Source organism: Sceloporus occidentalis, unplaced genomic scaffold (genome assembly GCF_023333645.1).
Source record: "Sceloporus occidentalis isolate IW3139 unplaced genomic scaffold, rSceOcc1.0.p SCAF_5, whole genome shotgun sequence".
Lineage (NCBI taxonomy): Eukaryota > Metazoa > Chordata > Lepidosauria > Squamata > Phrynosomatidae > Sceloporus > Sceloporus occidentalis.
The window spans coordinates 100,357,782-100,379,443 of record NW_028316985.1 but is presented as its reverse complement, the minus strand read 5'-3'; the positions used below and the strand labels follow the sequence as shown (position 1 = coordinate 100,379,443).

The following is a 21,662-nucleotide window of genomic DNA, read 5'->3' as shown; positions in this document are numbered from 1 at the left end:
GCTGGAACAGGTCCTCAAACTGAGCTTGAAGACTGGTCATGAAAGCACTGAAGCCATCCAGTTTAAAGAACGTATCCAAGTTTTGTATATCTGCAATATACAGTTTGTTTAAAAAAAAATACAGCTAGGGAAACAAATCTCTTCTGCTTTTGTGATACTTTATTGTTTCATACAATATAAGCTATTTTGTGGTTCAGATGTGATACAGAGAAACTGGCATGAAAATTTGGATGGGAAATTATCCTTTCCCTCCTCAAAGGTGCGAAGCAAGTGTACGGTCATTAGGTTCTTCCCCCGAAGAACCAATCAGAGATACTGAAATACAAGGATGGAAAGCAGGCAAAGACCTTTTTATTTAGTCAGGCTTTTGGCCACTCACCTTGTTTGCTGCAGGAAGAGCTTTTAACAGGATAGATACTGTGCTTTCTTGTAGTAAAATGTATTTATATTGTATTTTAAATTTGTGTGTTTTCATTTATTTTATGTCTTCACTATATTTTATTGTAAATTGTCTTGAGTCACATGCAGGAGAAAGACATACATTGAATAAACAATAAATAGTTGAACACCACACAGTCATTGATGTGGGAAGACACCATGCGTTATATGACTCTTGTGGATTATCTTAATTCTGTTGATTTTTGAGAAATGCCCAAAATACTTTTTTATTGTAGTATGGTTTAACATAGTTCCATGGCCAGTGATATATAATACTTTTAAGGAAGATGTTTTCATGTAAATTACTACTGTAAGTATGTGGTTTTTGATTTTTCATTTAACATTGGATTAACATTAGGGCATAGTACAGTGAGAGGAAAAGCAATAAAGAGCACAAGTAAAAGGATACAGAATCATTTTTCTCCTCCGCCAAGAAGAAGAATTCGTTCTTGTTTAGTCTCTTCAAGAACCAGATGTCAATTCCACTGTAGCTTTTCAAGTTGTAAATAATTGTGGTCTGTTTGTATTTTGTAAAGGATGATGCAGGAGGCTGCAGATGGTGTGAAATCTCCAGCTGTGCAGATGCAGGAAGAACTTGGGGAAGGTTGGAGTATCCATTTGGGAAGGGATCTGCATGGACATTTCTGAACAGAGGAGGGAGGAAACAGCTGAGAGAGAAGATTGGGGTGGGGGGGAGAGAAGAGTAAAAGTGCTATTCTCAGTGAGGAACAAGAAACATTGGCTGTGCTGCAGATTGAGGAGGCAGAACAGTAACCATGACTGTGAAGATATTCTGTATATACTTAGTGAATTAAATTAGTTATTAGTGTTATAAGGCAGGGTTAAGGTACCTAGTGCTGTCCAAATATTTTGGACTATTGCACTTATCACCCCCAATCATTGTGGCCAATAGTCAGGGATTATGGAAGTTGTAGTCCAGAACAGCAAAGATATCAGCCACCTACTCCTGCTCTAAGAATTAGTTTGGAATGTGCTATTGCAGGAACTTGTAATTCCTCCAAATACTTCCCTGCATCTTGATTAATATGGACATATAATTGTATATGATATATGAAACTATGGCAAAAAGCGGTGGCAATATCTGAAGTGCATCTTCACTATATTTTCACATTTTTTCTATGCAATCTGACTTAACAGTATTTTCACATAGTTAACTGGGAAATAAGTTGTGTCTCTTTTACATTAACATTTTATTCATGAGATGTGACTTTTCCATGTGGGAATTCCTAATCAGTAAACATTGATCTAGTTAAGTATAATTGTACTTTCTGGGAGGATAGTACTAACTGGCAGAATTCAAAAACATTTTGTACAGGTCAAAAAAGAAGGAAAAACGAGAGAGGTTATCTCTAGAGAATCTGGGTAAACCAGAGTGTCAAAATAATTTGAAGATTAAAGCTTAGATTTTAAAACCGATCACCAAATTCAGCCTAAATATAAAAGAAATATAGCAGAACTGGAGGAAGGGAGCAAAGGTGTGTCTCTATCTGATTTTATACAGTGCTGCACTTGAATCTTTTGTTAAAGTTAGTATTTTTGTCTTAAGGTCAAAAGTCCTAAACCAGAAGTGAATATTTAACTACTCTTCAAGGGCAGCCAGCAATCAGTCTTTAATGGAACATGAGATTACATGGATAAAAAAAAACTCCAGAGACCTACAACTCCTACCTATTCAAGTGGCTAGTTCAGAGCCTGAAAAATGAACACACCATAGTTAAAATAGCACGCACCTTGTATAGCCATTAAAAAAAACAAAAACAAATCAGCATCTCTTTTCAATTGTTGGCTATATTGTCTAAAATGTTAACACTGAACTCAGCATGTCTTTTGACTGCAGAGATAATCTGTTTTAAAAAATAAATTATCTCACATTAGAACTGAACCAGATTGTTTAACTTTAGCGTCAGTCATGTTGAAACAGTTTGAACAGGCCACTATGTGAGTGCCATTATTGTATTGTTGTGTTGTAAAATGCCATAATCTTGAGTTAAATATTCTCTACAGGTTTTTTTTTATAGGAGTAGCTCTAGAATTCTGCCCAGGAAGACTTTGCAAGGGGGGAATAGTGAAAGCTAAGGAGCATCCAGTAAAATCTACAAGAAAAAAAGGAGATATGTCTAAAGGGTAATAATTTATTTCCTAATATTTAGCAAATACTGTAAATGACTATCCTATTAGACCCAACTTTTTAAATGGCAAAATCAAGGTTTTATTTTGCAATATAGATAGAATATTTTCAAGCCGTAGATGGTTGAATCTGTGGATAGAAAAATCAGTGGATACAGAGGGCTGACTGTAATTGTACACACACACCGCTTTCCAGCAAAGGAGGAAGGCCATCCTGAAATGATTTCTCTTTCTCTGACAAGCAAGGAGGAGAAATTTCATTGATGCCCAGCAGAGGGCATAATCCTTTGAAACCAGTTTCCTGCCTGTTGCCCCATAGGTCGTTTTCTCCCTTTCACTAGAAAGCATCCTTATTTACTCTACTAAATGAATAACAAGCATCTCCTTTTCTGCCCCTGTGTTCTGTCTCTATCTACTTTCTTTCCCACCTCTACTAGGCTAGAGTGAGAAAGTACTGTTCAGTAGTTACTACCTTGAAAAACCCTCAAGTGGTTTTTCTTCTGGAGCACCAGGCTTCTGAAATGTCTGACTTGCACCATGATGCTGAAGAGTCTGGACATGTCCTGTATCTCCCCCCCCCCTCCTTTTCCTGACAAAAGTGCTTTGGAAAAGCTTGACTAGATCAGCTGGATGATGGCAAGGATTCCCCAGTGCCTGCAAGTGTTGTGCCCTGTCACTGCTTGGCATGAATTAGGCTCTGTGAGAAGTGACCCTTCCCAAGGTTCGTGCAAGGGATTCTGTGCCACTTCTTCTGTTCAGTGAATTGACACTTCACCCAGATTTCTGGAATTGGTGAGGGTGGTGATCACCCACAGTAGACAATGGCAGTATCCCTCTTGTGGTCTAAATAATTTTCCTTGGGATTCTCATGCACTCGCCTCCCCAAAACAGCCTGTCCTGTACAATTTAGTCTCCAGAGGTAGAGAATCTTAACCTCTCACTTTGGTTCAGCTATCCATCAGAATAGGGTTGCTTTCCTTCCTCTACCCACTTGTGATGGATCCCTTCACCAGGCTGGCCCTGCAGTTACTTACTCTTGGGCTCACCGCTTACCATCTCACTCCCTTTCCAATCAAGATCTCTCCCTGGACTGGGTACATGGGCCTCAAGGTGATCCAATAGGTATATTGTTCTGTGGGTTCACTGTAGTAAGTGTGGCCAGATTATCAAACTTAATAGGAACAGCCAGACACAGTTGTAAAAAAGAATAAAGAAGTGGAAGTATATTAAGACAATGTTAGATAACACATTAACCTCTGAACTATTTAATCATTCACAGCTTCCCAAATTCCTATTCAGCTCTTCCTCCTAGCTGACTGACCTATCTCTATTACATCTTTCCCCTATCTCTGTGCAGTCTTTTCCTCATTTGCCTTATGTCAGAGACAAGCCTCAATTTTGTATCCTTTCTCCCCTGATACCTGCCCCGCCCCCCTTCGCAGCATTTCTTGAGCTGTGATTGGCTGGCACCAACCAGGCTTGCCTAGCTTATCTTTTCACAACAGCATACTGTGAAAAGTGTCAAAGTGCCAGAGATCATAGAGATGGAAGGAGCCCTATAATCCCTCAAGTCCAACCTCTTGCTCACTGCAGGCTCTTATCATGCCTATGCCCAAAAGCCAATGTCGTAGCCTTGGAGTGGGAGAAGATGCAGTATCTGCTGGACTTTATCCCCTGCCACACTGCCGTCCCCTTTTCCATTTGTGTCATGTCTTAATTAGATTGTGAGCCTGAGGGCAGGAAACTGTTTTTGTTGTTGTTGTTCTTTTACTTGTGAAGTTCCATGTAAAGTGAAGGCTCTATATAAATAAATTATAATGATGATGATGATGATATCTGGAGTAAGAGACCCCACCATCTCTTTAGGTAATTGATTGCATCACCGAAACATTCTTACACTTAGATTTCTTCAAATGTTCAAATGAAATCTGTCCTCATATAACAAAATACCATTAGACCTAGTTCTATCCTCTAGGGCAGCAGAAAACAACCTTGCATCCTGTCATATCACCCTCAATTTTCTCTTCATCAGGCTGAACATGCCTAGTTCCCTCAATTTTTCCTTGTATGTTTCATTCTGCATACCTTGTGCTATCCTTGTTACCCTTCTCTGAACCCGCTCCAATTTATCTATACCCGTCTTAAAATGAGGCGCCCAAAGTGCAGTACCCCAAATGAGGCCTGTCTAGCACAGAATATAGTGGAACTTTTACTTCCCTCGAACTTGGAATCTGTAGTCCTGTTAATGTAGATTAAATGCTGAGCCATGCATTCCCCCATACCTGTGCATTTTGTGGCCTAAATGTAGAATTTTGCATTTGTTTCTGTTGAATTTCATTATTTTAGCTTCAGCCCAATATTCTAGTTTGTCAAAGTCCTTTTGAATTCTGTTCCTTTCTTCCAAGGTGTTAGCTGTTTCTCCCAGTTTTGTACCATCTGCAGACTTGATAAGGATGCCCTCTACCCTGCCATCTAAGTCATTGCTAAAAATGTTGAAGAATGTCAGCCCAGCACAGAATTCTGCAATGCTCTACTACAGACTTCACTCCAGTCTGAAGCACAGCCATTGCTAATGAGTCTTTGAAGACTATTTTCCAACTAATTTTGAGTCTGTGTAATAGTGTTTTCATTTATTTCACATTCATTAGTCTGGTAATCAAAATATCATGGGGACTTTATCAGATTTCTTTACTGAAATCCAGATAAGCAACATCTATAGCATTCCCACCATGTATTACACTAGTGACCAAATAAAAAAAGAAGATACAAGATTAGTTTTGCAGGTTTTATTCTTGACAAATCCATTCTGATGCCTACTAATAATTGCTTTTCCACTTTCAGCAGTGTGCAAATAAAAAATAGCTTGTGGAGAGCTGTACTGGATTTGAAATGAGAGAATTGGCTTGTTTTTCTCAGATAGATAGATTTTATGTAGAAATCCTCAAAATCATGTTGGAAGCTGTCTAATGATGGTGGCCCTCATGACTCATGAAAAAAAGATTTAACATTCCTTTTTGTAGTAAAGGAGGTAGGACATCCTGATGAGACAATGCCAGAGCTAACTACCTAGAAAGTCAGCTGCTGGTGAGTCCACACTGTTTTAAGGCAGCAGCACCTGTGCTTACTCTTCTGTGAAAAGATACATAATTCAATTGATCATTCAGTTGGTTATGTCTAACAAAGGTAGACACAGAAGACCAGGTGGCAACTCTGCAGATGATAATAACTGGTCAATAGTGGATCATGTAGCTGAAATTCCAGCCCTACTTTCCCATACAAGAGAATCTGTAAGGTCTCATACTGTGTCTTATCCGTTGGGACAGAGTGCAGGTAGACCAATTATGACTCATGGAGGAAGGATGGAAGGAAATAAACTGATAAAAATAAGTTTTAAAATACATTTCGATGGGCCTTTATACATCTACATTACGCTATTTCCTCTCCTTAGGCTTGAGATGTGGACAGACAAAGGGCAAATTATTTCCTGAGATAAAATGGTAAATAGTTTAAATCTTTGAAATGAACATTGGATCAAGCCTGAGCACAACTGAATCTAGATGACACATAAAAAAGTTCGTTTCTAGCTGACAAGGGACTGATCTCAGACACACTTCTAGTAGAGCCATTAAGGAAGGACCATTCTGCTCTGCATCCTTTTGTATTCTAATCACCTATGATTGCCAAGAAGTCCTGTTCTGATGTGTGATCATTTTCCTTCTGAAATCCAACATAGAATCTTTCAATTTCTTCTCCCTCTCTAGCTGAATTATAAACTTGGATTATCATTACAGTATATTGTTAGATTTTCCGTGAAGTCTTGCTGGTATGATTAATTCAGACTTTGCATTATATCCTTTGAATGTTTTTGTTACATCTCTCCTCACTATAAATGCCACCCCATGTCTTAATAAATGTTCCTTTTGTGAGTAAAACACTGTATACAGTAATTATCTGATTCAGAATGTCCCATTCGTTCCCTCTTTAACTTGCCACCTCATGTATTGCAATGTTCATATGTTCCATTTCTTGTTTTATTATCTCTAGTTTCCCTGACCCATGCTTGTCACATTCCATTTTCCTATAATATGTATTGTGCAGCTTTGGACTTTCCTTTTGCCTCTGAGCATGTCAATAGCTGAACATCCTTTTGGCTTGGGTCCAGTTGTGTCATTAGCCACAGTGCTACTTGTAGTTGTCTTCTGCTGTACCACAGTAGTTTGTTGAGTGCCTTCCGACCTGGGAGTGTGATCTTGTGGCACTATCTCTTGTTTCGTTTTGGATTGTCTCATCATAGGGTTTTCCTGGTAAAAGACATTCAGAGGAGTTTACTGTGGAGTTTAATAATAAATAATAATTTGTTTTATTTATATACCGCTATTGCAAAGATCATAGCGGTGAACAGCAAGTAAGCTAATTAGCAAGTAAGCTAATTTGCCCCCAACAGTCTGGGTACTCATTTTAGCGACCTCGGAAGGATGCAAGCCTGAGTCGAGCTTGGGCCCTTTTGCTGGTCTTGAACTCGCAACCTTGTGGCTTTGAGTGAATGGCTGCAGTACAGGCATTTAACCACTGTGCCACCAGGGCTCCTGGTTTATCACACTGAGGTTTATGCAGCTCAGATCTGGGGTGACTCCTGGTTCAGCAATGTGAATTCACATCGTAACGTGAATGTTTTATCACACTTGATTGCCCTTCCATTGCCCTTTCGAATCGAGGAGGAATCAAATCCAAGGCAAGTCACGTAGTGCAGATTCATGCAAAGTGGAATGAGTGCACATTGTATTACCACACCAGTACAAACCATGCAGATTCAACTTGATTCGAATTGGGACCTTGCGCATGCTCAGTGGGGGTCCGAATGCATCCTGAACCTTTGCACTTCCGGGGTGAAGAAGGGAGCCTGGTTCCACTTTCACATGAATGCTAGCCTCACGTGAATGACTGCTTCACGTTTCTTTCTCCCTTCTATTTTCCCACCCCTGGCAGCCAAATTCAAATGGATCCTCTGTGTCTGAGCCCCCATCTATTTCAGCTATATCTACATCTATCCTCCTGTCATTCTTCTCATCTATTTAATCTATATCTACATCTATCCTCCTGTCATTCTCCTCATCCATTTCAGCCACATCTATATCTAGCTTCCGTGTCAGAGCCCCCATCCATTTATTATTATTATTAAGGAATTATTATTATTATTATTACTCACTGCAAAATAATCAGTGTAGAAGCTGCAGGTTTACTTGGAAGTAAATCCTTTTGGTCTGAAGGAGACCCATTTTGAAGGATTGCAGAAATTATCCAGTTTCCCTTATTCTCCATGCTCTCTAAAGTACCACCTCCTTGAATCCAATCCACTCTCCTTCCCTTTGTAACAGTTGCCTACTCTTAGGTTGCATCCACACTGGAGAGATAATCCGGTTTAACTCCACTTTAACTGTCCTGGCTCAGTGCTATGGAATTCTGGGAACTGTAGGATCCTGAGACATTGAGCCTTCTCTGCCAGAGAGCTCTGGTGCCTCAGCAAACTAACTATTATTATTATTATTATTATTATTATTATTATTATTATTATTTTAAAAATATATTATTATTATTTTATTATTTTAAAAACTTTTTAAAATTATAATTATTGTATTTATTCTCCCTGCTCCCTAAAATACCACCTCCCTGAATCCAGTCCACTCTCCTTCCCTTTGTAACAGTTGCCTCTGGTTTAACTCCACTTTCACTGCCCTGGCTCAGTGCTATGGAATTCTGGGAGTTGGAATTTGTTGTGGGGTCCTTGGCTCGAGGCTATGGAATTCTAGGAACTGGAGTTTGTTGCTCCCCCAGCCTCCGATGGCCCTTTCATTGCTCCCATCTCTCCCCCCAGCCTCCTGTTTCCTTCCCTCCATCCCTGTCATCTACCCTTCAGAGCAACGGAAGCAATTGGGGCAAAACTGCAGTGCAGCATCATGGGAAATTTGCCTCTTTGGAGGTTTGGGGGGTGTACTGGGACGGAAGCAAAGTTGCATTCCACACCAGGCCAATTCAGAGTGAAATCGAAGTGAGATTGAATGTGAATTCTGTGAATTCACTTTGTACCGAATTCATCAAAATGAGGAGTCACTTTACATTCACTGTGGAAGCACCACGGAAGGAACTCCCATATGACGTGAATCCGCATCGTTGGACCAGCAGTCACCCCGGATCTGAGCTCCAAAAAGCTCTGTGTGATATACTTCTGTAACTCCTTCTGTGCAATACTAACAAGCATCACCTATGGTGCCACTGCTGTTGTCTCTAAGAGATCCTCTGCCAGTGTCACTCTCCACTACTGCTGCTGCCCAGTAGCTGTTTGGTACATGTAGTCTGGCTCCTTAGCAAAAGCCTGTCTGGCACGGGAGACTTCATCAGCAGCCCTGTTGCTATCATCATAGCTTCTTGCCTGACAGGAGAATGCTGCCCCACCACCATGGAAAGGTAGTGCCATGATGGGACCAAGTTTGTATAATGACAATTTAGATATCTCTTAATTGGATTAAGACTATGTATATATATTCGTAAATGTATTATTGGGGACGAGGGCTTTTGAAATAGTGTTAACAACATCCTCAGAACAGAGTAACAACATCCTCATTATAGCCTAACACCCACTAGTTTTCCTTTCAACCTTCAGGTGTGAAGCTCGAATCACCCCAGATCTGGGTGAGTCACTTGTCCCTCAGTTAATAGATTTGGTTGAAGTGATGGCGGCATCACCTCTGAAGACAGATGGCACTCATAGAAGAAAGCTCATTTCAACCAATGAGAGTGAGGAATATTACACTGACTCCCCCTCTCTCCTTTTTTATAACTCTTTGGAGTGAGTCCTCTCACAGAGAAGATATACAGGAATTGCTTTGGCCAAACTAAAGTCAGCACATCAATGCTTTTCACTCCCTTCAACTTGCACCTGGGGTGGGGGGTAGGGATTTCTGATTTTCTCAGTTGATTTGAGAAATGAAGAGATCTATTACTAGGAATCCAAGTTATCTTGTAATCAGCTGAAATAGTTTGTTACAATTTGCTGTTTTGTCTCATTGACATCAATCCTATTTAGACAAACTGCTTTGGCCTTGAGCTCCCATTTGGTATGTTCTGCTTCAAGGGGCAGAAGGGGAGCCCTGGCTCAGATGAACTAAGTGATAGATTTCGCCTGCTTTGTCAGATGCATGGAGTGAACTTCTGCTACATTTAAAGAAGTACATGTTGGGGCTATATAGATGGGCGCCTCTATGGCACCTGGTTTTGCCCTTTGGTGCCACACCAAACCCACAGTGTGGCACCACCGCACACCCTAAAAAGAAGCCACCTAGAGTGGCTTATTTTTAGAAGCGCCATAATAGTGCTTATGCAGATTAACAACGATGCTTCTGTTTGGGTGCGCAGACGCCCACACATCATTGCCGTGTGCCCTGTGTGGGAGGAGCGCCGGCAAGATGGTGCACAGGCTCTGCTACAAAGGCTGGGTGTATATGGATGCCCAGCCCTCTGGAGCCCTAAAATCGGCCCCAGGATGGCACTTTTGGTTGTCTACAAAAGCTCATGCTGCAGACTCTTTCACACAGTCTCAAAGGTGCTGCAAAATCCCTTTGCCCACTGATATTCCAGACTAATATGGCTTTGTTTCTGAATAAGAGGTATACACTCCCCCCTAAAATAATACATTTTCCTTTAGCACCAGAGCTTTCTCTTCTCAACATGACATATGTTTATATATAACGTGATATATCTTTTATTAACACACACACACATATAAATACACAACAGAAAAAATACTAAACCAAAAAAATTAACAAACAAACAATCTTTATTTTATTGATTGGCTTATTAATTCTGTGGCACAGAGAGATGTATACTGTCAGGTGCCTTTGTATCATAAACTTGTATTGTTTGGATCACAAACTTGTATTCTAAAGGGTGGCACTATGGGTGAGTGTGATTCATTAAAGGGAGTGGGGCTATTCTTGTGAAAATGTATTATATAGACAGGCCGTTACATGTATTATTGAGTGATAGTGAGGTAGGTTCATGTTGTATTGGAGCATACATATTTAATCTTGTTCTAAAGATAACTATCAGAAGTCTGGTATGTTCTTTTTCATTCACAACCCATTGTGGGGCTTCCATTTTTGCAAAATATTTGGTGTTGGATCAGAAATTTGTTGAGATGTGTTGAAGTGTAGGGCAGTAAACAAAATCCCCATAACACATAACACAAGACTTAACATGTTATATGTTTTTCTGCCAGGCCATTAGTAACATCTAATTATTAGATTCTAATACAAGGCTCCCCTAAGATATTTTGCTGCAAGATTTTGTGCTTAAGTCAAATTATATATTATCTAAAAATAGCCAAGTTATTTTAGTGCACAATGGATAAAATCATATGAACACCTCTTGCTCTCTTTAGTAGTAAAAATAAATTAAGAATAAAATAGGGTTCTGCCCCCCCCCCTCCCATGCTGCTCTTTCATAACACCCAAAATCTGCTGCCTGAAATGACTGCTTCACTGTGTGAAATGAAATGGTTGACCCTGTTCTGATATGAAGTTTGGAAGACACCAGTGTGATTATTGCATATTCTAAGCCTGAAAGGCAAGCTGTGTGTTTGTAAGTCCTTGAATAGTCCAGATGTCTACTCGAATTTTAGATGCTAAGCAAGGTCTAGCCTGTTTAATGGGATGGGAGTGCGCCATGACATACAAGGGATCTCCAGGAGAGGGGTAGGAAAAAATCCTCCTTGAAACCCCCCAGAACACTGTCAGTCAGTACTGATAAATTGGGATAGATGGCCCAGTGTCTGACCTAGGATAAGACAGTTTCCTGTGTTGTATCCTAGTGTTTCTTCAAATTCAAAATGGGAAAACAACTTTGGAAAACTGTGTTTCTGAGCAAGATTATTCAGTTTTTTTCAGTTCTGTGGCCTGTTACAGACTGCCAAAATAAAGCTGCTTCGGGTCTCTTTGGAGGTATGCTATTTAAATGATGCATGGGTCCTAAGAGTTCAGAGGTTGCGCCAAAGCCACACTCCATTCCTAAGCACTGGAGTGCAGCTTTGGTGCAGCTTCCGGATTCTTAGGATGCATGCATCATTTAAATAGCATACCTCCAAAGAGACCCGAAGCAGCTTTATTTTGGCAGTCTGTAACAGACCTAAATTGCCTCCCAGGTGCTTCTAAAGCTCCAGATTTCATGCTTATTTACAGGTTATATACACATCTCTAGAGTCTCATTCTGCTTAAAATAGAAAGACCTTATTATTTATTATTTTTAAAGTAGGGGTTTTATTAACACGTATTTGCTGCAGCATGTAGGTCTCTGAAGCTAGAGCCACTTTGGAATGAGATGGAAGTTTTGTTTGCCTTTGGGAAAAGCCTTTACCCTTTTAATGAGCTTTGCTGATAGTCTGCTGATGTAGGCTTGCCCAGAAAAGTTGGACTTTGTGTTGTGTACTCGCAAAGCTGAGTGCAATTAATCGTTAGCCATAGATAGTATATTTTCATATTGTTAAACTGTAACATGAGGACTGTTGTTTTCATATTATTTTGTATACCAGAAACTCTGTGTTGTATACATTATTTCGATCCCAGTATTGATGATCTAAAAAAGCAATATAAGGTATCTTTCTACATCTTTGTGAGTATATTTTAAAATGCTTGTATTGATGTAAACAAGCATGAATCTTTACAAAATATTATCTGGCGTGCAGAACAACTTGAAATTTTAACACTGATATTATTAAAAACAATTGTGACAAAGACAGAAGTAGTTCTTATTTTTCTAAATTGGGCATATGAGGGGTAAATTTCAGTATAGAGACACATACTGCTTTTTCATGGAAGAAATCCCTATTGTTCATTTCTAGAGTTTTCCACCTTTATTACACTGAAGAACTCTGTGTTGTGTTTGTGGATATATTTAGTTTTTCTGTCAAGACACTGTCAAGAATGTGAAAACTAAGCAACTGAAACTTGCAGTGCATACTAAGAGGACTCTGAGTATGTCCCTCTTGGGACTGTTTTTTTTTTTTTTAATCTTTATTAGAAAATATGTTTTAAAACAGTTACGGTACAGATAGGATATGTGGGGATAATAAAGTGGGGAGAGGGAAATGGATAAGTGGTTAGGGCTGGGGTTGAGAAAAACCAGTTTGGCTGCGGCGGCTCCCTCACGGAGCAAACAGCAGCACCGGGAGACCACCTCAAAGCGGCGGTTTGTAACGCCTCTACGTCTCTGTTACCTTACCATTTCAATTGGGTATCTTGAGATGAACACCTGGGTTTGTTTGCCTGCAGCCTTTCTGGACCAGTCTTCCTCTCCCATGCATCTGAGAAAGTAGACTCATGCTACCAACTCCTCTCTTTCAGTTAGTCTCAAAGGTGCTAGAAGATGCCTTTGCATACTGATTTTCCAGACTTAACATTCCAGAGGATGATATTCCTTCAGGAGCATTAGCAGAAGTATATAATGCAACTGATCTAAGAATACAATCTTAAGGTATTTAAAAAAGCAACACTGAGCAACCACATACTCCAACAACAATACAAAATTTCAACACCTCATTGGCAAGACAGCCTCCTATATCGCTTGCTAGACTTTTCCAATTTGAATATGCACAAATTCTTGCACTTCTGCTGTTTAATTGCACTTATGCAATAAAACGAGGAACTTCGAAAGGAATTTCCTTCCCATTTACTTCATTTGCAAATGAACCATCTGAAAATTCTCACATCTAGGCAATCATGTGGAAGATTTCTCGGCTCATACATAAAACAGCTAAGGGGGCTGAGAAATCAACAATTTGCATGTTTAGTGAACCTCAGTGAATGATTGTCACATCCCTATCTCTTACCTTTCTTGTTTGAACCTCAGAAATGCATAGTAACATTGACCTATCTAGGACACATGTTATGTGGGTCAGGTCTTGAGAAAAAAATATCCAGATATTGATTTACAATCTCCTAAACATTGAAATCACTTCTCAAATGTCAATTTTTTGTACTAAATGCCAGCAGCAAAAGCTTTGGAGCTGTACTTTACCATTAAAAGGTTTATTTCAATGAAGATGTACTGGATTTGTTTGGGCAACAAGTACACTTCAGCACTGCTCAAGCATAGCAGCTTCTGGTTATGTGAGCAGGAGCAGTTCTCAGTATGGATGTATATGCATATGTAATGCTTGGCCTTCTCAGAGACACCTACATAAAACTGCGCAGACTTTGAATTTGTGTGGATTTTTATGTGAACCAAAATTAACAGAGAAGCAAAATATAAATATAGAGGTGTTCAGGAATATTATATAATATGCAGGGAAATTGAGAGATACAATACCATCAAATTTATTACACCATGAGACTTTTTGGTTATACATGTATGAAAAATTATCCAAAATGTCACTTTTGTATAATATATGTGAGGAAAAGGGACCATAGGCAAATTTAAAGAGAAATTAAATGCACAGTGAACAAGCAGTGATAATTACATAACTTAACCCCGTGACCATTCCCAAAACAATGCTTTTGATAATACAAACATACACTTGGTAAACCAATGAAAACAAATAGTATAATAATGTTATGTGATGAAAAACCTTTGAGCTTCTGGTGATAACTGTATCTTGACATATTACAAGTTAATAGTCTTTAACTCCAATTTCCTTGGTAAGTTTCTTTGTAAAAATACTATTTCTCACGTGACAATTTAAATCCATATAAGCAATATACTGTTATTGTTATGTCCTTTTGATTTTTTTAACTCAGTGTTTTAATACTACTGTTTTAATTGTATTTCAGAATTATAATTTCTGATTTAATCTCATTGCAAACTGCCTTGAGTCCCAGTTCTGGAGCTCACAGCTTCAAGCTTTCAAAGATTCTCCAATTTCATACCCCATTGCAGGATTCTGCCGATGCATCTGAAACTCTTGAGTCATGATTGAACCTGTTGCACTCAGTGACCCTGACTTGAACTTTTGAGAGCAGAAGCAAAGAATATTGCATTCTTAGAAGGTGGGTTAGATGAGGATTAAATTAGTTACTCAGTGGGGGCAGGATTTAGAGGTTCCAGCCAGCCAGAGAGAGACAGTGAATGAAAGTTCCAGCTACACTGAAGGCTACCTGTCAGCATACCCATCTATAAGGAACTGAGTCTCAGTCCTGGTCCTAGGAAGATCATAGAATCATAGAGTTGGAAGAAACCACTAGGGCCATCCAGTCCAACCCCCTGCCATGCAGGAACTCTCAATCAAAGCATACTCATCCAGACTCTGTTTTAAAATCTTCAAGGAAGGAGACTCCACAAAACTCTGAGGTAATATGTTCCACTGTCGAACAGCCCTTACTGCCAGGAAGTTCCTCCTAATGTTGAGCCCAAATCTCTTTTCCTGTAGCTTGCATCCATTGTTCTGGGTCCTATTCTCTGGAGCAGCAGAAAACAAGCTTGCTCCCTCCGCAATATGGCATCCCTTCAAATATTTAAACAGGGCTATCATATCACCTCTTAACCTTCTCTTCTCCAGGCTTAACATCCCCAGCCCCCTAAGTCTCTCCTCATATGGCATGGTTTCTAGACCCTTCACCATTTTAGTCGCCCTCCTTCGGACACACTCCAGTTTCTCAACATCCTTTTTGAATTGTGGTGCCCAGAACTGGACACAGTATTCCAGATGGGGCCTGACCAAAGCAGAATACAGTGGTACTATTTCTTACCTTGATCTAAACACTATATTTTTATTGATGCAGCCTAGCATCTTTTGCTGAAGTCCCTCCAGCTGGGTCTCAGGTGGTGCTCCAGCAGCCCAAGTATAAAAGCCTCTGTCCTAGGCTGGAGGAGCTGTTGGAGACAACATTTGTATCACATTCAGCACTTATCAGTTGTTCCTAGATGCTTTGCCTTTTGCTTTGACTGATTTCCTTGGTACCTTAACTAAACGTGTTTACTGTTGAGCTGCCTTTACCCAACTGGCTGGATTTCTGAGTGGAATTTACTGGTCTGAAACATTGATTGCTGGCTCCAAATCACCTTTGCTAGCTTTACCTGTTACCTGCTAGGACTCTGTTCACTTGACCCCTGTACTGCCTTTTGACTTTGCTTTTGAATTTGCCCTTGTCCAGTTACCTCTTCCCAGCTCAGATCTTTCATGAGTATAGTCACTTGGACTGGCCTGACTTTGTTTCCAGAATCCATCCAGCCTCGGTTCCCAAAGTTGATCAACCTGGCATTCCAAGAATACTGAAGCAGGTGGGAGCTTCTTACCCAGGTCTCACTTCTTCATCCACATCCTGACCTCTTTTGATTAACCACTTAAAGGTGAAAAGATGCTGGTTACCAACAATAGCATATGAGTCCAAGATTCTCCTAAGTATCCCTTTTATCTTCCTTCAGGAAGTCCACTAGCAAGTTGTGAAGCACTACCTGAAAAATCTTTTTGGATTGGGTAACACTAATCAATCGCTGTTTTCAGTGAATGCCATGAGGGCAATTTTATATTTCCTTGAGGCTGGCCTAGTTGGGGACTTTAGTAATTACTCATTAAAGAGACAAACAGCAGCCTTTAATATGCAGGGATAAATGATAAAAACTTAGATCTTGCCCTATCCTCTTATCAGGGAGTTTTTCAAAGGAGTGGGTTTCCTCAGTTATCTCACTATTTCCCCATGTGGCATCTAAATTAGGTTCTTATGTGCTCCTTAAAACCTCTTACTTAAAAGTCTGTTTCTGTAAGTTATCATTGTGACTGTCTGCATAGTGTTGAATTGGTGGCTCATTTTTCAGGTGCCAAGTTATGCTTTTTCTTTACTGATAAGATGGTCCTCCAGTCAGACTCTGGCCTTATGCCTAAACAAACTCCTTAATTCACAGAAAATGTCCCTCCTGCCCTAGGTAAATCATGTCAAGAAAGGGGCTAGCACATACTTGATCTGTGCTGAATGTTGTATTTCTACCTAGATAAAACATTGAAGCATAGGAAATCAGAGTCCTTGTTTCTGTCATTCCGACCCAGTTCTGTGGGGACAGAGCAGTTTCTGTCAGTCTTGTACCTGTGGGGAGATAGGTGGGGATTCCTGGTATTAGTGCTTTCTTGTCTTCATTTTTGTTGTTGTTGTTGTTGTTGTTGTTGTTGTTGTTGTTGTTCTGGTCTTTCCGTTTAGTTTGGTACTAGATGACAGTGGTTGCAGCAAAACAGCTTTCCATCCTGCATAATAGAGGCTGTGGTGAGGCCATTACTGGGGGGGAAATCCACCCTGAACCCCACCATTCTAAAGAATGATAGGCCAGTTTCCAATATCTCCTTTTTTAGAGTGTGTGGTAGCCTCCCGTATCCAGAGATTCCTGGATGAAATGGATTATCTAGATTCACTTCAGTCTGGCTTCAGACCTGACTATAGCACAGAGGCATCATTGTTTGACTTGGGCCCCATTCCCACTGGGCATATAAAACGACGTATATCACTGTGAGTCTGGATCGTATTCGAACAGGTCCATTGTTCCCATTACAAAAGGGAGCAAACGGACTCGATTTTTCTTGACCCATGTTCTCGTTCCATTAATATTTCTCGGTTGTGTTTTGACGCAGGTTTTTTTGTTTCCCATTCCCATTGCCTTTCTGGAACCATTTTTAAAAAGCTGTCAGTCAAGAGCATAGGCGATTAGACGTCAGAGTAATTTCTAATCCCCCCTTCTTCTTCAAACCATCCCAATATGCAGCAGCCAGCCACCCCTTTTCTATCTCAAAAAAGGAAACAAGGCTGGATGCAGGAGCCACATTCAGGGTTTTGGGTTTCTCTCTCTCTCTTTCTTTTTCCTTTCCACTTACAAAAAGTTTTCGCCAGCCTCCCTTTCTCCATATCCCTTCTGCTCTTTCCTTTCATTTCCCCTCCCTCTTCAAAAAACCCAGTTTAACTTTCTTCTTTTTTTAAAAAAACAAGGTTTTACATACCACCGGGGAAAAGCTACGCAAAGGGGGGGAAATGGTGCTGGGAATGCCAGGAAAGAACAAAGCCGGTGACACCGCCGGGACAGCCCCTTGAACATTGCTCCTCCCCCGATTCAGACACCCTTGTCGTTCCTATTAATTTGCCTCGGATCTGACACGGCAGCTGCAAAAAAAGCCTCCGAAAAAGTAGTGTCATGATAACCCGGGTTATCCACCGCTGCTTCGGGTTTTAGCTAGAGAAATCAATCAAAGCTGGATCAAATGATTCAAATGGGAACAGTTTTCCTTAAACAAGGATCAAATGTGACTTCAGATGGGAACGATGTTCCTATAATCCGATTCTTGATTCGATTTATAGTCCAGTGGAAATGGGGCCTTGGTGAATGACCAACACTGGGAACTGGACAGGGCCAATGTATCACTGAACCTCTCAGAAGCTTTTGATACCATGAACATGATATCAGAGGATTTTCATACTATCAACCTTCTGGGCTGCCTCTCTGGAATGGAACTTGTGGGCATGGTTTTACCCTTTACTCAAAAAGTGGTGCTGGGTGATACCAGTTGTTTATCTTTGGTATTCCTCGGGGCAAAGTTCTGTATAATGTGGTGTTTAACATATACGTGAAACTACTGGGATACTTTCTCCAGAGTTGGGGGAATGGTAGTAGCAGAATGCTGATGACATTCACTTCTCTCTCTCTTTTTTATCTGATTTCAAGGAAGTTGTCTCAGTACTGAAGCAAATTAAAACTTAATTCAGACAAGACAGAAGTGTTCCTGGTCAGTTGAAAAGCAGATTATGGAATAAGGATTTTGCATATCCTGGATGGGGTTACCCTCCCCTTGAAATCTTAGGCACACAACTTGGGTGTACTCCAGGACTCTACTCTGAGCCTGGATGCCCAGGTTTCAGCAGTGGCCAGGAATGCATTTGCACAGCTAAAATTGGTGTGCCAGCTGCACTCTTTCCTTAAGTCATCGAATCTGGCTATGGTGACACATGCCTTGATTATATCTCGTTTGGATACTGTAATGCATTCTGCCTGGGTCTGCCTTTGGAAACTGTTCAGAACTTGAGTCGTTCCAAAATGCTGTGGCCAGAATGCTGACTGGGGCCAGTTATAGGGAGCATATAACTCCCTTGTTATAACAGCTTCACTGATTACTGGTTTGTTTCTGGGCACAATTCAAAGTGCTGCTCATGACCTATAAAGCTCTACAGCCTGTCTAAAAGTTTAAGTCTAGCCTTTCTGAAAGACCATATCTCCCTATATGAAGCTGCTCAAAGAAGGGCATTGCTCTTGCCACCATCACATGCCCATCTAGTGAGAATACAGGAGAAAGTCTTTTCAATTGCTCTCCCAGTTCTATGGGAGGCTAGACTGCTCTCCTGCCAACAGGCAAAAACATTTTTATTCAAACAGGCTTTTAATGAGTAACTGCTTGCAAGGAGCATTTTCAGGTGTGCATGTTCTATTTTCAACTTTTTTAAAAAAAATGTGTGTGTGTGTGTTTATATTAAAAACTAATAGTTTTATTGCGGTGTTTTTTAATTGTAATTTTTTATCATTGGGTTTTTAGCTGATCTTGTTATAGCTGTGTGAGCTGCCTTGAGTCCCACATCAGGAGAAAGACAGCATGTAAATGGAACAAATTAATTAATTAATGATATGGCTTGTGGTTGCTGCACTCAGGTTAACTAAACCTAAAACTATCCAGCTTTCACCTTCATGCATAGAAATCAGAAATACTATGCCATGGATGATTCTCTCTTTAGTGATTATTGTTATGTGTTTTCAAGCTGATTCTGACTTATTGTTGACACTATTCAGAGGAGTCTGAGACTGTATGACTTACCCAAGGTCCCACAGCAGATTTCCATAACTGAGCAAGAATTCAAGCTCTGGTCTCGTGGAGTCCTAGTCCAACACTCAAACCACTACACCTTGCTAGCTCTCTCTGTCTTTGGTATCTACTGATATATCTTTACACTTGAAGAGTTTATCTACTTCCTTCATAGCTGCCTTTCCAAGTCTTGGCCATCTTCTGATTTCTTAACTTTAATGATTAATGATTAATGACTAAGACAAAGTAATAGAAAATCTTTAAATATCTTCATGTCTTCATTACCCATCATCTGTGGTACTTATTTTTGTTTTCTTATTGTCAAACAGGCAAGATTGCATCCAGTAGACAGATAGGTATTTGTCAACCTTTGCAGTGGGTTGTTGTTGTTTTTTTTTTGGGGGGGGGGGTTGCATAGTACTTTAGCTAATATTCCACTGCCATTGTCTCTGAAAAATCCTCCTTTAGTGTCAACCACTACTGATGCTGCCATCCAGTTGCATGTTCCAGTTTGACATATTTAGTCTGGCTCAGATTTATTCCCCACTGATAGGAAGTTCTGGTCTGATGCACAAAGGTCCAGGCAGGGGGAAATGGCCCTGGGACTTGCCTAACACTTCATCTAAATAATCAAAGCTCATGTTAAATGCATGTAATTTAAATGGGGGTGCTCATTCACATTGGGAATTGTATGCCAAATTTTGGCTGTGCCATTTCTTTCGTGTTAAGTGTACTTTTTTCAAGCCACTACAGGAATTGTCTTTTCTCTGTATAGATCTAGATACTTCCATGTTAGTTTACAAACACACCATTCATGTCTGATTTCTAATTTATACAAACAGTTTTTTCACACAAACCATGCTGGGTCAGGATTGTGGTGGTCATCTTTTGAACTTCCAGGTCACACCCATGAAACTGCTTCCTATGTTGTTCTTTCATATATTCTGTGTCCTTTATAGTGCTGACGCTGAACCCCTGCAGTCACTTTCCATGAGGTAGAAGATATCAGTAGACCATTTCTTTGTACTTCTTCAGGAAAGACCAAACTGGTTTCACCAACCTGTTTTAATTTTAGGGCTCCTAATTTTATCTGTATCATAATTGTTTCTGTTGTATTCTCTTATAATTGTTAATATTTTTTCTTTTTATCTTGTGTGCAATCTTATGAGGATTCAGTAAATAAACAGACACATATGTATTTTTCTTACATACTATTTTGTTTTTACTTTCAGACAGCTAATAAATGCTAACTGACATAACTTCACTCACCAAAATGGTAGACACAGAAAGCCAGCTTTGTCCCCTTATTCCCCTAAAGGAGGAGGATCTTGGCAGTCCGTTGTCTGAAGATTTTTTGCAAGACATGGAGAGTATAAAAGAGCTCTCACAGTCTATAAGTGGGGACAGCTCAGGAGCATTAAGTGTAACAGACTTCCCATCATTGGGAAATGGACCTGGGTCTGATGGATCAATCATTACAGGTAAGAAGTATGTCACATGGCATGGATGTAAAGAACTATGCATCTTATGGATGAAGCAAGTTTAAATGTTTCAATTTCTATACTGTTCACATGAAAATTAATAATTTGGAAATAAGTGCATGTATTCTTAATTAAAAACCGCTCTACAGATTTTAGTAAATTATGTGTTTCTTTTGAATATGTATCGCTTGTCATTGGCTGCAATTCTAAATTATAATGATAGGAAATATATTGGACTCATTATCACAATACTAATTGGTATTAGAAATTTATAGCACCAGTAAAACCTAGAGGTGGTTTCCCCGCTCTCTACTAGTAGGTCACATTACATTAATGGTAATGCTATCACATTTTCTCATTCATTTTATTTTATTCTTTTTGGAGAGAGAGAAAAACAAGGAAAGGTGGTGAGTGCTTGAAAAAGATGATCAGGTGCACAAAGGGTAGAAGTCCTTTATGCTAATACACAGGATCCCATCCCAGGAGAGAGGCAGGATGTAAATCCAAATAAATAAATAAATAAATGCAAACAAGATATTTTCATAATCAACACACTCTTACTCTCTTGCACAAGAAGCTGTATCTGTATACATTTCCTCTTATGCACAGTTAACTAGATATAAAAGTCCTGTATCCAGTACGTCTGGTCAGTTTGAAGAGAAGAAAATAGGACATATACAGTTTAAAATAAAATAGGCTTCCATGTTTTTTTTTTAAATATAGTGGTTTCTACAGAATCAAAACATTGAAGATTACTAATTTAAATTTTCATGTCTTTAAACCCCCTT

General features: G+C 39.8%; 1 protein-coding gene across 2 annotated transcripts in view; it reads left to right on the top strand.

Annotated features, from left to right (window-relative positions):
• PPARA (peroxisome proliferator activated receptor alpha) overlaps positions 1-21,662 on the top strand; it is a 57,118-nt gene that overhangs the window by 22,067 nt on the left and 13,389 nt on the right. For both annotated transcript variants that reach the window (XM_089524887.1, XM_089524888.1), the window contains one exon: positions 20,626-20,874. In XM_089524887.1, coding sequence (XP_089381013.1) covers positions 20,637-20,874 — 238 coding nt within the window. In that variant the 5' untranslated portion in view covers positions 20,626-20,636. The remainder of the gene's footprint in view (positions 1-20,625; positions 20,875-21,662) is intronic.